This window comes from Aotus nancymaae, unplaced genomic scaffold (genome assembly GCF_030222135.1).
Source record: "Aotus nancymaae isolate 86718 unplaced genomic scaffold, 86718_ANA_hifiasm-v0.15.2.pri h1tg000067l, whole genome shotgun sequence".
Classification (NCBI taxonomy): Eukaryota; Metazoa; Chordata; class Mammalia; order Primates; family Aotidae; genus Aotus; species Aotus nancymaae.
In genome coordinates, this window is record NW_026988482.1 from 26,997,737 (window position 1) to 27,011,810 (window position 14,074).

Below are 14,074 nucleotides of genomic sequence, written 5' to 3' on the forward strand. Positions count from 1 at the left end.
GCAGTGGATGGCTGGGGCTGGCTGGTCAGTTAGACCCATGCTTTTGCACAGTGGTAGAGGCTGAGGGCAAGCCTGAAGCAGGCCTGGGCAGCCCACAAGCTTCTGGAAACACTGGTAGCAGGAACTGGCCTCCAAGGAGAGGCAGCAGCAGTGCCCTGAAGTATTGTGGGGAGGGAAGTGTGGTGTGAGCATCTCAGAGGGATTACTAGGGGAAGGGGCCAGGGCCGCTCTCAGAAACTGAGTTGGGAGGATGGAAGGTAAGGGTGTTAGGACTGAAGGAACAACTTGGGCAAAGGTCTGGAGGCAAAAGAACAGGTTCAGGACCTACAGGGTCTGCAGGTCTGCCCAGGTGGGAGCAGGACTCCAGGTGATTGGGATAGGGTGTGTCCACCTGCCGCCCTTCAGCACCTGGCCCCAAGCCCCTGGCATGCTTCAACCCAAACTTCTGCCTCTAGGGCTGAATATGAGTGCTTCCAGATTGAACTATCCAAGAACTACGGCATGTCTGAATGGCGAGAGGATGTCAAGAAGGTCCTGCTCAAGGCGGGCCTGCAGAACCTACCCATCACCTTCCTGTTCTCAGACACCCAGGTGCCACTGCTACAGAAGAGGGCAGGGCTCCAGGGGGACTGGACACAGCCCCAGCTGAGCGTAGCACCCGGAAGGTGGTCAGTCCTTCACACCCAGCTCACTGTCAGTCAGGGCAGATCTCAGAGGGACCACCAGGACCAGGTGGGGCCACAGATGGGCAGGTTGAGAGCACAAGGCCAACCCCAACCTCTCAGAGCTAAGGTGGAGCATAGATCCTCACTCATTCCCCGAGGGTAAAAAAGGCCCTGGTAGCATAGCACCCCACTCATTGGCCAAAGGCCCCTCTGCTCCCAGCCCTGGACCAAGATGACCTTGACCCTGGACCAAAGGCCCCTCTGCTCCCAGCCCTGTCCCAACCCCAGAGCTCCCTTCAAGACAGTCACTGTGTGAGGCAGGAAAGGAAGGATGCCCTTTAACACAAGCCAGGCTCAGGCTGGATGAGATGGGCAAGGACCTCTCTCTGCCCATGGCCATGGTTTCCTCCTGTGAGTAAACTGAGGTATGGAGAGGGGCGAAGAGGAAGATGCCAGATCCCCCACTGAGGACCCAGGGTCCTGCCACAGCCCAGTGGTTTTCAGAGCTTCTGCATGAGGGCGAGTCCCCACTGGGTGCAAGTCCTAGACTATGGCTACAGGCTAGTCTCTGATGAGGTCACTTGTGTGAGCCCTGGCTTCTCTGAGCCGTAGTGGCACAGTCTGTCTAATGGAGCTGTTGTGAAGGTCCAATGAGACTGTGGTCACAGAGTCCAACATACAGGGGCTTAGCTCCCCAACCCTTCATCCCTCCCCAGATCAAGAACGAATCCTTCCTGGAGGACATCAACAACGTCCTGAATTCTGGTGACATTCCCAACCTCTATAACGTGGATGAACAGGACCAGATCATCAGTGCCATGCGGCCCTATATCCAGGAGCAGGGGCTGCAGCCCACCAAGGCCAACCTCATGGCTGCCTACACTGGGCGCGTGCGCAGCAACATCCACATGGTGCTGTGCATGAGGTACAGGCAGTGGTTGCCGAGCTGTGCCGGGGCAGCGGAGGCGGGTGTGTGCAGGGGCTGGCCCCGGGGACACTGTCTGCCTGCGCACTGGGGCCCGAGATGAGGAAACGCGGCCTGGGCCTGGCCGTCATGCCATCGGGCCCAGGCTGCTGTGCTGCTGTGTCCTGGCTGCCATGCCACAGGGCTGTGTAAAGGTCCTGGATCCTGGGCTTGGGGGCACTACTCAGTGTCTCTGGACCTCATTTGGATTCCTGGCTTCCCAGCCCTATTGGAGAGGTCTTCCGAGCTCGTCTGAGGCAGTTTCCCTCCCTGGTCAACTGCTGTACCATCGACTGGTTTAACGAGTGGCCGGCAGAGGCCCTGAAGTCTGTGGCCACCATGTTCCTCAATGAGATCCCAGAACTGGAATCCTCCAACGAAGAAATCCAAGGACTGGTGGGTGTCTTGGTGAAGTTCCAGACCTTGGGGAGAACTGTCTGGTTTGGGGCATGGGCTCAGGGTCACCAAGGTCTGGGTAAGAGTCCCAGGCTCACCACCGAGGGTAAGCTTTTGATCAGGCAGTGTTGCCTGACTAAGCCTCAGTTTCCTCATCTGTAAATGGGCAGTGCCATAGGTCATCACAGTGGTTAGGGTGCTGGGCACACAGCTGCACAGGTACTGTTTCCCTTATTCCCTGGGGGCCTCATGACACTTTCTTCCAAGAACTCCAGAGACCACAGGTGGGGGTGTAGATTTGCCTGGTCCAACCCAAGACGGCGACAGTCCCAACATTTCCCTACCTGGCTGTGCTGAGGCCTTGGGCCCTCTCTCCCCCTAGATCCAGCCTCTGAGGCAGAACCACCTCAGGCCTCTCAGAGAGAGGCAGGGCATGGGCTGTGACAAGAACACTGGGCCAGGAGCTGGGAGAGAGCTGGGTCCAAGTTCAAAGCCAGCCCTGCCCTTGACAGCTGTGTGAACTTGAACTAACCCCTGGACTTCCCTGGGCCTGGGGTTTTTCACCTGCACAAAAGATGACCTCGACCTGGAGGTCGTGAGGCTCACAGAGTGAGTTTGCAAGACATGGAGTTTCCTGCCGTGGCCCCCTCCTCGGCCCAGGCTGCAGTGGCTGTGGGCACCCAGTCTCTGTCTTTGTTGGGGCCTCCACCAGGCCGGAACCTGTGGTCTCCCTCCCCCAGATCCAGGTCTGTGTGTACATCCACCAGTCGGTGTCCAAGAAGTGCACTGAGTACCTGGCAGAGCTGGCCCGTCACAACTATGTGACCCCCAAGAGCTACTTGGAGCTGCTTCATATTTTCTCCATCCTCATTGGGCAGAAGAAACTGGAGCTGAAAACTGCCAAGAACCGCATGAAGAGTGGCCTCGACAAGGTGGGTCCCAAGCAAGACCCTGTGGAGAGGCCAACTGCCTGTGGGCTGGCCACTCACTCAGCCCTGACGCCAGGTGACACAGCGCTCAGCCTTTCAAACCGCAGCCCACAATGTTGAAGTGGGTGGCTTCCCTCCTTGTCGAAAGAATGAAAGTTTCCAGTCAAGGGCCAGACTAAAGCAAATTCTTGGGGGACTGACACCCTTCCTCTGGGGTTGGCTGGGCAACCTGGGGGCCACAGAAGCTGCTGGCCACAGCCTCTCTCTCAGGAATGAGGGCGGCCCAGCAGGCCCGGTGCACTCTCTGTGCCCTGCCACACCTGTTTTCCTCTCTGTGCCCCAACCCCCAGCTGCTGCGCACTTCTGAGGACATAGCCAAGATGCAGGAGGAGCTGGAGATTATGCACCCCCTGCTGGAGGAGGCTGCCAAGGACACCATGCTCACCATGGAGCAGATCAAGGTTGGGGTACTCCCGGGCCCTCCCCGATGCCCGACTCTGTCTGAGGAAGCTCGGCACCCCTACACAGGCGCAGGCTCGCTAGCTGCCTGGCCACTGCAAGTTGTCTGGCCTCCGCATGCCCCAGCTTCCTCATTCAGTAGCCATCTGTTTAGTCATGGAATGTCTGCCCAGGAGCTCTTCTACACCAGGCACTGCACTGGGCACGGGGTCAGCAAGGAGCAAGGCAGAGGAATCCAAACGATGCCAATAACCACAGCCTGGATTCTGCCCAGCACAGGGTCCCGCGTTGAAGGGCCCAATCCCCACAGCAGACTTTGCAGTTTATATATTCCTCGTGACAGCTTTCTGGCAGGAATAGTCAAGTGTCCTGCTCTGCAAAGTCAGTGCACTGCAAAATTTCCCAGCAAATAGAAAGAAGCTGGAGGAAAGGCAGGAGGAGGGTCTTTGTCTTGCATGAAGGTGCCTGTGGGCTTAGGGGGCCTTGCCTGTGGGGCATTTATATCCAAACTTGTTAAGTCCCCAAGCCACATGCCAGGCCCATGGTGATCACTCAGGAAGTGGAAGGGGCTCTGGTATTCCCAGACCTCTCTGGCCTGTCACAGCTAGGGGGCCTTTGGAGGACAGGGCACCCCAACGCTCATTTCCTTCCATCTGGGGAGACTAAGATTCAGAAGAGAAAAGGGAGGAGGACACACCTGTGTCTCCCATCCCCAGGTGGATACGGCCATCGCCGAGGAGACTCGGAATTCAGTGCAGGCAGAGGAGATCAAAGCCAACGAGAAGGCCAAGAAGGCACAAGCTATTGCTGATGACGCTCAGAAGGACCTGGATGAGGCATTGCCAGCCCTGGACGCGGCACTGGACAGCCTACGCAACCTCAACAAGAATGATGTGACCGAGGTGAGCACCAGGGCTTCTCCTGGCATTCCATCTCATATGCCTGTCCTCAGGCCCTCCCTCTGCACATCCCCTGGGGCCCAGCTGCCTATCCCACCCTCCTCGCTGCAGTCCCCAGGGCCTAGGTAGGAGAATGGGTACCTGGGTGGGGGAGCAGGAGGAACTGAGGGCTGAGGCCAACCTCTGTGGATCTCTGGATGTGCCTGTGTCCTGTGGTAGTAGGGATTTGGTTGGTAGGGCCAACATTTCTGGCAGGGTCCCTGCCCAAGGGTGCCCACTGAGTGTGGGTCTTCCCCACATGGTGGCTGGTCCCGCAGGTACGTGCCATGCAGCGGCCACCCCCAGGCGTGAAGCTGGTCATAGAAGCTATGTGCATCATGAAAGGCATCAAGTCCAAGAAAGTGCCTGGAGAGAAGCCAGGCACCAAGGTAGATGACTACTGGGAGCCCGGCAAGGGGCTGCTGCAGGACCCGGGCCGCTTCCTCGAGAGCTTCTTCAAGTTTGACAAGGTGAGCATGCCACACCCTGGCCAGGCGGCGAATGAGGACAGAGCCTGCCAGCAGGACAGTGAAGCTGGAGAGGAGTCTGCCCCCAACAACAGCATCTGCATGTGCAGTGCTCTCTGTCCCATCTCTCTCTGTCCATCTCCCCGCCACTGTCACCACACAAGGCCCCAAGGGCCACGCAGATGGCTGGAACCAGAGCCTGGCCCCAAGGCGTTCTCCGTCTGGTAGGTGACAGACCTACCCACAGAAGGGTATTGAGGAAATTGGGACCTGGACAGGCTCCTGTGCCCCATAGGATGTCACCCATGGTCATTCCAAGGCTCCACAGCCTGCAAATTGTCTTTCATGCCCTCTCATCCCAGCAACCCCCAGGCCTTGGCCAAGACCTTTGCCATCTGCCAGTCATCCCCTCTCTCCCTCAGCCTCAGCACTTGGGGCTCAGCTATCCAGTCTCTGGGTTTCTCTGTCCATCTGGGGCCATCAGTATTCTTGGGCATGTGCTCTCTCAGGGGCTGTGCCACAGCTAAGTAGCCTGGAGCTCATAGCCCCTTTGGGGGGCTCCTCTACAGCCCAGAAATTAGCTGGGGGACAGCTGCCTGTCCCACACAGGCCACCATCCACTGTGTGTCAGTATCAGGCCCTGGACACATCCCACACCCATTTCAGCAGCATCTGGACCCTTATGGGCTACTCCATCCCTCCTTCTCTCCCATCAGACAGGAAACTAGAGGCCCCACAGGCCCAATCAAGTCCCTCTGAGAGAAGCGCCCAAGCCAGGAGTGCTCAAGCCAGTGCTTAGGCTCCCCTGGGCCCAAGCTCTGACCTTTGGGAACTCATGAGCAATGCAAATACCTGGGCCTATTATGAACTACAGGGCTGGACTCTCCCTGGATGGGACAAGAGCCCCAGGGCATAGGGTAGGCTCTTGAGGTTGAACATGAGCCTGGTTGGGCATCAGAACCACTCACTCATCTCAATACCTGCTGATGGTCTTGCTTTCAGGAAGTAGCCCTTGCCTTTACATGACCTTTTTTTTTTTTTTTTGAGACAGTCTCTTGCTCTGTCCCCCAGGCTGGAGTACAGTGGCGCGATCTCAGCTCACTGCAACCTCCACTTCCCGGGTTCAAATGATTCTCCTGCCTCAGCCTCTCAAGTAGCTGGGACTACAGGTGCATGCCACCATGCCCAGCTAATTCTTTATATTTTGAGCAGAGATGGGGTTTCACCGTGTTAGCCAGGATGGTCTCCATCTCCTGACCTCATGATCCACCCACCTCAGCCTCCCAAAGTGCTGGGATTACAGGCGTGAGCCACCACGCCCAGCCTCAAATGAGTGTTTAAGTGAAGCCTTCTGTATTATGAAATCTTGAGGCTGTCACAGTGTCCCAAGACCTCCCTAATCCTATTATCTAAAATCCTGGGGACCACAGTTTCCTTTCTGGCCAGGCTTTCTGGGCTATGTTGTTCCTTCAGGAGAAAGAATCTATACGGAGGCCTGCACAGGGCATAAAAGCCAGGGTGTCCCTCAGCAGGCCCCACCTCCCGGCGGAGCCCTTCCCCTGTCACCCTTGAGAAGCAACCTCTTGACATCCAGGCTTCCCACCTCAGGACAACATTGGGGATGCAGTGATCAAAGCCATCCAGCCGTACATTGATAATGAAGAGTTCCAGCCAGCCGCCATTGCCAAGGTGTCCAAGGCCTGCACCTCCATCTGCCAGTGGGTGCGCGCCATGCACAAGTACCACTTCGTGGCCAAAGCCGTGGAGCCCAAGCGGGTGAGGGCTGAGTGGAGCTGGTGGGGGTGGGGGTGGGGGTGGGGGTGGGCTCCCCTCCTGGGGGTACTCAGGCGAGCTAGCCCTGTGTCCTCCACCCTGCAGCAAGCCCTGCGGGAGGCCCAGGAAGACCTGGAGGTGACACAGCGGATCCTGGATGAGGCGAAGCAGCGCCTTCGTGAGGTGGAGAATGGCATCGCCACAATGCAGGCCAAGTACCGGGAATGCATCACCAAGAAGGAGGAGCTGGAGCTGAAGTGTGCGCAGTGTGGGCAGCGGCTGGGCCGCGCTGGCAAGGTGCGAACCCTCCTCCCACAAGGGCTTCGACTGTGCCCGGCCCAGACGGGGGCCAGAAGGGACCAGGGTGTTGTGGGGGCGCCCGGGGTGGCTGTCCACACCCCCTCCCTGGCAACCCCAGGTGTTACAGTGGGCAGGGCCAGCCCCAGGCTCCCAGCCCAGCCTCCCAGAGCCCATCCCACGTGGCTGCCCCTCCAGCTCATCAACGGGCTGTCGGATGAGAAGGTGCGCTGGCAGGAGACGGTGGAGAACCTACAGTACATGCTCAACAACATCTCCGGCGATGTCCTGGTAGCCGCTGGCTTTGTGGCCTACCTGGGCCCCTTCACAGTAAGGAGTCCCCACTTCTGTCTCTAAACAGCCTCGCCCTCCCAAAGAGGCCCTTCCTCCTTGATGCCTCACCTCCATGACAGGCAGCCTACGGGTGACTCTTCCCTCACTCAGTCATTCAACAAGCACTTCTCAGGCACCTTCTCTGAGCCAGGCGCTGTAGACCTGGGGATACAGCAGTGTACAAAACACCCAGAAAAGCCACCTAGTGGGAACATAGAAGAGCTCACATTTCTGCACTTGCTGCATGCCAGGCACCGTTCTAAACACGCCATCTGTGTCCCATTTAATCCTCATAGACGCCATTATAGGCGGGCATCATTAGCATTGCCCATTTCACAGATGAAGACTGAGGTTTGTGGAGGCCAAGGAAATCACCCAAAGTGGGATTAGAATGCAGGTGTCTGGCTCCGTGTCTGACTCAGATCTCTGCAACTGCCCAGCGCTGCAGTGTAGTGGGAGTTGGGAGGTCTCTGTGGGTGTCGTGGTGGGGTGGTCCTGAGTCTGGCATCTCCCCAGGGCCAGTACCGCACGGTGCTCTACGACAGCTGGGTCGAGCAGCTCAAGAGCCACAATGTCCCGCACACCTCTGAGCCCACGCTAATCGGGACGCTGGGAAACCCTGTGAAGATCCGCTCGTGGCAGGTGCCCACCCCAGGGGCAGGAGTGCCCAGGCAGGGCCAAGAGCCTTCTGCTTCCCTCCTACCCTACTTTCTGGGGCCTGGCTCGGAGCTGCCTCTGCTGAGCCCTGCTGGGCCCAGCAAGCGGGTGGTGGGTAGGAGAGGAAGAGAAAGCTGGGCTGAGTGTGGCACAGATGCTAGCTAAATGTGGGGAGAGGGATTAGGGGTACTTTCAAGAGCGTGGGGTGGAGGTTGAGAAGGAGTGTCCAGAATGAGGGTTTAGAAGCGTTGCCTGGCCAGATGCAGTAGCTCATGCCTGTAATCCCAGCACTTTGATAGGCCTTAGCAGGTGGATTGCTTGAGCCCAGAAATTCAACACTAGTCTGGGCAACTTAGCAAAACCCTATCTCTACTAAAAATTAAAAAATTAGCCAGGCATGGTGGTGCGTGCCTGTAGTCCCAGCTACTTGGGAGGCAGAGGTGGGAGGATCACCTGAACACAGAAGGTAGAGGCTGCAGTGAGCCAAAATCGTGCCACTGCCAAAAAAAGAAAAGTAAGGTTTTCTAAAGGAAGAATCTGAGCGAGACTCCAAAGGGCAAGGACACTTGGTAAAGAGAGAATGAAGAGGCTGTAGGCAGAGGCCAGGTGTGGGCAGAGGCCAGGAGGGTCAGTGAGGTGTGGGCTCCATGAAGACGGTCTCACCAAGCGAGCGCTCTGTAGGCAAGAGGACAGAAAGGTGAAAGAGGACCTTTCTGTCTGTGGGTTTCTTTGTTCATCTGGGGCCATCAGTGTCCTTGGGTGTGTGTTCTCTCAGGGGCTGTGCCATGGTTAGGTAGCCAGCTCAGGAGCAGGGAGAGGCAGGAGTCCTGGGGGTGAGGCCTTGCCCACATTGTCACCTGCTCCCAGCCTCCAAGGGATGCAGCAAGGAGAGGAAAGTCCACAGCCAAAGCACAAGGCCAGGAGAGGCTGATGCCCCCAGTGACCCTCCTTGCAAGAAAGCCCTGACCCAGTCCAGTGCTTGGGTCTCCACAGATTGCTGGCCTCCCCAACGACACACTGTCAGTGGAGAATGGGGTCATCAACCAGTTCTCCCAGCGCTGGACTCACTTCATTGACCCTCAGAGCCAGGCCAACAAATGGATCAAGAACATGGTGAGCCCATCCACCAGGCACCACCACCCCACCCCAGCCAGGCATAGCAAGGGCAGTGGTGAGCAGCAGAGCCTCAGGCTGGCTCTCAGTCCCTACAGCCTTCCCTTTCCCCATTCCCTTACAGGAGAAGGACAATGGGCTGGATGTGTTCAAGCTGAGCGACCGCGACTTCCTGCGCAGCATGGAGAACGCCATCTGCTTTGGCAAACCATGTCTCCTGGAGAATGTGGGCGAGGAGCTGGACCCGGTCCTGGAGCCCGTGCTGCTCAAGCAGGTGGGTCTGCAGTGGTGACGGCAGGGTGGCTGTAGTCCTGGACAGGGCAGTGCCCTTCCCCTGCCCCACTGGTGATGCTCAGGCCACAGCACCCACTGGTCCCACCTGCCACAGACATATAAGCAGCAGGGGAACATGGTGCTGAAGCTGGGGGACACGGTGATCCCCTACCATGAGGACTTCAGGATGTATATCACCACCAAGCTGCCCAACCCACACTACACGCCCGAGATCTCCACCAAACTCACCCTCATCAACTTCACCCTGTCGCCCAGGTAAGCCCCCGCCGCTGGGGACCCCCACACATCAGCTCTGTGTCTGCCTGCCCAGCTGCCCCTCTCCCAGCCCCAGGCTGGGACTCAGTGGGGCTTTCCCCCACTCAAAGTCTTTGCCAGTTTCCCCCCAAGGCACTCACATTCCAAGTCTTTCTAGCCCCTCCACCAGCTCCTCCTACCTGCCACTGTCTCCACCTAAGAACCTTCATCCCACCTCATCCAGATCCCTGGTCAGGGTCCCCAGCTTCCGTGTCTAGTACTAGCCTCACCTCCTCCAGGGACCCCTTCTCTCCTGCCGAGCCCTTGCCGGGCCCTGTGCCCTCATCCTCAGAGCTGCCCCAGAGCCCTGAGGTGGGCACACTGTGGCTCCCTGAACCCAAGTGTCCTGCTTCCTATCCTTGCTGTCACGAGTCCAGGCACTGTGGTTTTCGCTGGCCATCCTTAAACAGCCCACAGCCCACAGCCCACAGGCCTGCTTTGTGCTAAGGCCTCCATTTCAGTGGTCAGTGTGAACTTCTCCACAAAGCAAAGGGTGAAAACACCCTGAAGGCCTGTCTCCGTGTATCACCCACAGCCCCCTCCTGCCAAGGAGGTATTGTCCGGAGACCCCAGCAGCTCACACATTCAGCTGGTCAGCCCCTTCTAGGATTCCAGGCTGCCACCCAAGGGCTCACTGAGAACTGGTGTCTTTGAAGGCAGGTTCTGCACTAGCCCTGCAGCCTGAGATGGAGGCTAGGCCTCCTAGGCCAACACTGGCAAGGATGCTGGGCTCTTGGAGCTGCAGAAGCACAGGTGGATAGGTGAGCAAGTTCACGGCTGGTCCTCCGGGGCCCACCAGGTATTACAGACTTGCTGTCCCCTGCCCCCGGCAGTGGCCTAGAGAACCAGCTACTGGGCCAGGTAGTGGCAGAGGAGCGACCTGACCTGGAGGAGGCCAAGAACCAGCTGATTATCAGTAATGCCAAGATGCGCCAGGAGCTGAAGGACATTGAGGACCAGATCCTGTACCGGCTCAGTTCCTCCGAGGGCAACCCTGTAGATGACGTGGAACTCATCAAGGTGCTGGAAGCCTCTAAGATGAAAGCCGCTGAGATCCAGGTCAGCACTGCCCGCCCACCCACCTGCCCTGGGCCTGCTTCAGGCCTGCTCCCACCTCTCCCTGCCTGCCCCCCAAGCCCCGTGCCTTCTGCTCTTTGACCCCTCCCCCACCCACGGCACCCACAGGCCAAGGTCAGGATTGCAGAGCAGACGGAGAAGGACATTGACCTGACCCGCATGGAGTACATACCCGTGGCCGTCCGTACCCAGATCCTCTTCTTCTGTGTGTCTGACCTGGCCAACGTGGACCCCATGTACCAGTACTCCCTCGAGTGGTTTCTCAACATCTTCCTCTCGGGCATCGCCAACTCAGAGAGAGCAGGTAGCGCTGGGATGCCAGGCTCCTACCCTGCACAGAGATGACCCATGTGGATGCATTTCCACTGTGGGGCACACACAAACTCAACTGTGTTCACTGGCATGCCCTCTCCTGTTAGACTCACAATACATAGGAACGCACACAGCACTCCCTACCCTCCTCCCAGCCCCTTCACTGGGAACACCAAGTGCCCCAAAGGGAGACTCAGGCCGCCCCTAGGCTGCTGGGGAGACTGGCTAGGCCGGGCTGGACCCTGGGACTCTTCCTTCCTTTCACCTCTCCGCACGCCATCACGTCTCCACCCACAGACAACCTGAAGAAGCGCATCTCCAATATCAACCGCTACCTGACCTACAGCCTCTACAGCAACGTCTGTCACAGCCTTTTTGAGAAGCATAAGCTGATGTTTGCCTTCCTGCTGTGTGTTCGCATCATGATGAACGAGGGCAGAATCAACCAGGTGCTGGCAGAGACGCCCAGGACAGACGTCCTGAGGGGTGGCCCTGTGCAGGGCCTGAGAACAGGGCAGAAGGAAAGAGAAAGCCAGGCATGAGAGCACTGCAAGAGCAAAGGGGCAGAGGAAACAATTCCTTGATTAAAAACAGCTAGGGCCGGGCACAGCGGCTCCCACCTGTAATCCCAGCACTTTAGGAGGCCAAGGCAAGCAGATCACAAGGTCAGGAGATCAAGACCATCCTGGCCAACATGGTGAAACCCCATCTCTACTAAAAATACAAAAAAATTAGTTGGGTGTGGTGGCACGCGTGACTGTAGTCCCAGCTACTCAGGAGACTGAGGCAGGAAAATTGCTTAAACCCAAGAGTTGGAGATTGCAGTGAGCTGGTGAGCATGAAGACTATCCCCGGGGACAGACTGCCCTGAGCCTCCCACACCTGCTTGGCCAGGAGCTCACACTCTCGGGAAGCCCCATGCATTTTGTGGTGCAGTGGAAAGCCCTGCTGACACAGTGAGAGTGACAGCCACCACTGCCGGAGCCCTAGCCGGTGCCTGGCACAGGGCTCTGGCCTGGGAAGCAGTCAGGCTTCTGATTCTTCCTACTCTCAGATGAGGAGGCAGACGCCTAGAGAAGTCAAATCTCTTGCCCTAAGGTCACACAGCCAGGAAAGGCAGGGTGGGAACACTAACCCAGACCTGTTCAACCACCATCCCCAAGGGAGATTCAGTTTCTCCAGGTGAGGGGAGTAGGAGAGGCACTACTGGGTGGGGGTGCCCAGAGAAGGAGGAGCTGGCCAGGGCCTGGGCACCAGCCTCCTCCTGTCTCCTGGCAGAGTGAGTGGCGCTACCTCCTGTCCGGTGGCTCCATCCAGATTGTGACTGAGAATCCAGCACCCGACTGGCTGTCAGACCGGGCCTGGCGAGACATCCTAGCACTCTCGAACTTGGCAACGTTTTCCTCCTTCCCTTCCGACTTCGTGAAGCACCTCTCAGAATTCCGAGTCATCTTCAACAGCCTTGAGCCCCACCGGTTAGCTGGGCCCCAGAATATGGCAGGATGAGCACAGCAAGGGGAAGAGCCCCTAGGAAATGGCTTGTCTGGGAGCCTTCTCTAAGGAGCCAGCCAGGGCTTCCCTGTGGCTGTGGATACAGCTCCTCTGTGCCCCCAGTGCCAAACCCCTGGGATAGCCCACTCTCCCCTGCCCAGCTGGCAGAATCCCTAGGGTCACCAACCTCCTTCCAACAGACTGGATCTCAGTAAGGTATGGGCCACTGTTGCAGGGAGCCTTTGCCTGGCATCTGGGACCAGTACCTAGATCAGTTCCAGAAGCTGCTAGTCCTCCGCTGCCTGCGTGGGGACAAGGTTACCAACGCCATGCAGGACTTTGTGGCCACCAACCTGGAGCCACGCTTCATTGAGCCCCAGGCAAGTGCTGGCACCCTGGCAGGACTGGCACCTTGGGCTTGTCCCCATCCCGGGTCCCAGAGCCCTGGCTGCACCTGGATAGACTACTTTGCAGTCTTTGCCAGGTCAGGATCCCTCCTTGCTCCCTAAAGGCTCTGAGAGGTTCCAGCCCCCACCAGAAAGCCCATCAGGGACAACTCTTGAGAAACCCAGATTCCCCTCCCTTGCCCTGATCTCTCTGCAGCCCCATGTGGTCTCAGCATCTCTCCCTGCCCTTGCAGACAGCCAACCTGTCAGTGGTGTTCAAAGACTCCAACTCTACCACTCCCCTCATCTTTGTGCTGTCACCTGGCACAGACCCTGCTGCCGATCTCTACAAGTTTGCTGAAGAAATGAAGTTCTCCAAAAAGCTCTCTGCCATCTCCCTGGGCCAGGGGCAGGTGACGGCTAGGCAGGAAGGAAGGGAGTGGGCTGGGGGCAGGCCAGCTGGCCCCACTGCTCAGTGCTCCTGCTCCTGCAGGGCCCTCGGGCGGAAGCCATGATGCGTAGCTCCATAGAGAGGGGCAAGTGGGTCTTCTTCCAGAACTGCCACCTGGCACCAAGCTGGATGCCAGCCCTGGAACGCCTCATCGAGCACATCAACCCAGATAAGGTGTGCTGCCCTGCCCATCACAGATCCACTGGGGCCTCCTCTGCATCCATCAGGGACTAATGAGCCAGAAATAAAGAGAATCATGCAAACCACTCTGCCCAGCCTCCAGCGTGTAGCAAGTGCTCAGCAACTGACATGTGCCACACATCGACTGGATTAATCCTCTCAATCCACCCCCCACCCCCAGTTACTGGTACAAGTGGTGATGCGACTTGCCCAGGGCCACTTAGCACAGATCAGTGACCTGGGACTTGCCAAAGTCCAATTCTTTTTTTTTTTTTTTGAGATGGAGTCTCGCTCAGTTGCCAGGCCAGAGTGCAGTGGCATGATCTTGGCTCACTGCAACCTCTGCCTCCCGGGTTCAAGCAATTCTCCTGCCTCAGCTTCCCCAGAAGCTGGGACTACAGGCGCGCACCACCATGCCCAGATAATTTTTGTATTTTTAATAGAGACAGAGTTTCATCATGTTGGCCAAGATAGTCTTGATCTCTTAACCTCATGATCCACCCACCTTGGCCTACCAAAGTTCGGGAATTACAGGCGTGAGCTACTGCACCTGGCCTGCTAAAGCCCAATTCTTAACCAGTTGTCTGTGCAGCCTCAG

At 57.8% G+C, this 14,074-nt stretch overlaps 1 protein-coding gene across 1 annotated transcript in view; it reads left to right on the forward strand.

Annotated features, from left to right (window-relative positions):
• Positions 1 to 14,074, forward strand: part of DNAH1 (dynein axonemal heavy chain 1) — a 77,257-nt gene that overhangs the window by 59,340 nt on the left and 3,843 nt on the right. Inside the window, exons 50-70 of the mRNA XM_012460669.2 lie at positions 456 to 591; positions 1,382 to 1,590; positions 1,854 to 2,025; positions 2,766 to 2,957; positions 3,305 to 3,415; positions 4,130 to 4,315; positions 4,630 to 4,821; positions 6,427 to 6,594; positions 6,697 to 6,888; positions 7,087 to 7,218; positions 7,738 to 7,863; positions 8,872 to 8,991; positions 9,116 to 9,265; positions 9,380 to 9,540; positions 10,413 to 10,638; positions 10,765 to 10,960; positions 11,266 to 11,417; positions 12,247 to 12,443; positions 12,695 to 12,839; positions 13,100 to 13,258; positions 13,339 to 13,470. Coding sequence (XP_012316092.2) covers positions 456 to 591; positions 1,382 to 1,590; positions 1,854 to 2,025; positions 2,766 to 2,957; positions 3,305 to 3,415; positions 4,130 to 4,315; positions 4,630 to 4,821; positions 6,427 to 6,594; positions 6,697 to 6,888; positions 7,087 to 7,218; positions 7,738 to 7,863; positions 8,872 to 8,991; positions 9,116 to 9,265; positions 9,380 to 9,540; positions 10,413 to 10,638; positions 10,765 to 10,960; positions 11,266 to 11,417; positions 12,247 to 12,443; positions 12,695 to 12,839; positions 13,100 to 13,258; positions 13,339 to 13,470 — 3,454 coding nt within the window. The remainder of the gene's footprint in view (positions 1 to 455; positions 592 to 1,381; positions 1,591 to 1,853; positions 2,026 to 2,765; positions 2,958 to 3,304; positions 3,416 to 4,129; positions 4,316 to 4,629; positions 4,822 to 6,426; positions 6,595 to 6,696; positions 6,889 to 7,086; positions 7,219 to 7,737; positions 7,864 to 8,871; positions 8,992 to 9,115; positions 9,266 to 9,379; positions 9,541 to 10,412; positions 10,639 to 10,764; positions 10,961 to 11,265; positions 11,418 to 12,246; positions 12,444 to 12,694; positions 12,840 to 13,099; positions 13,259 to 13,338; positions 13,471 to 14,074) is intronic.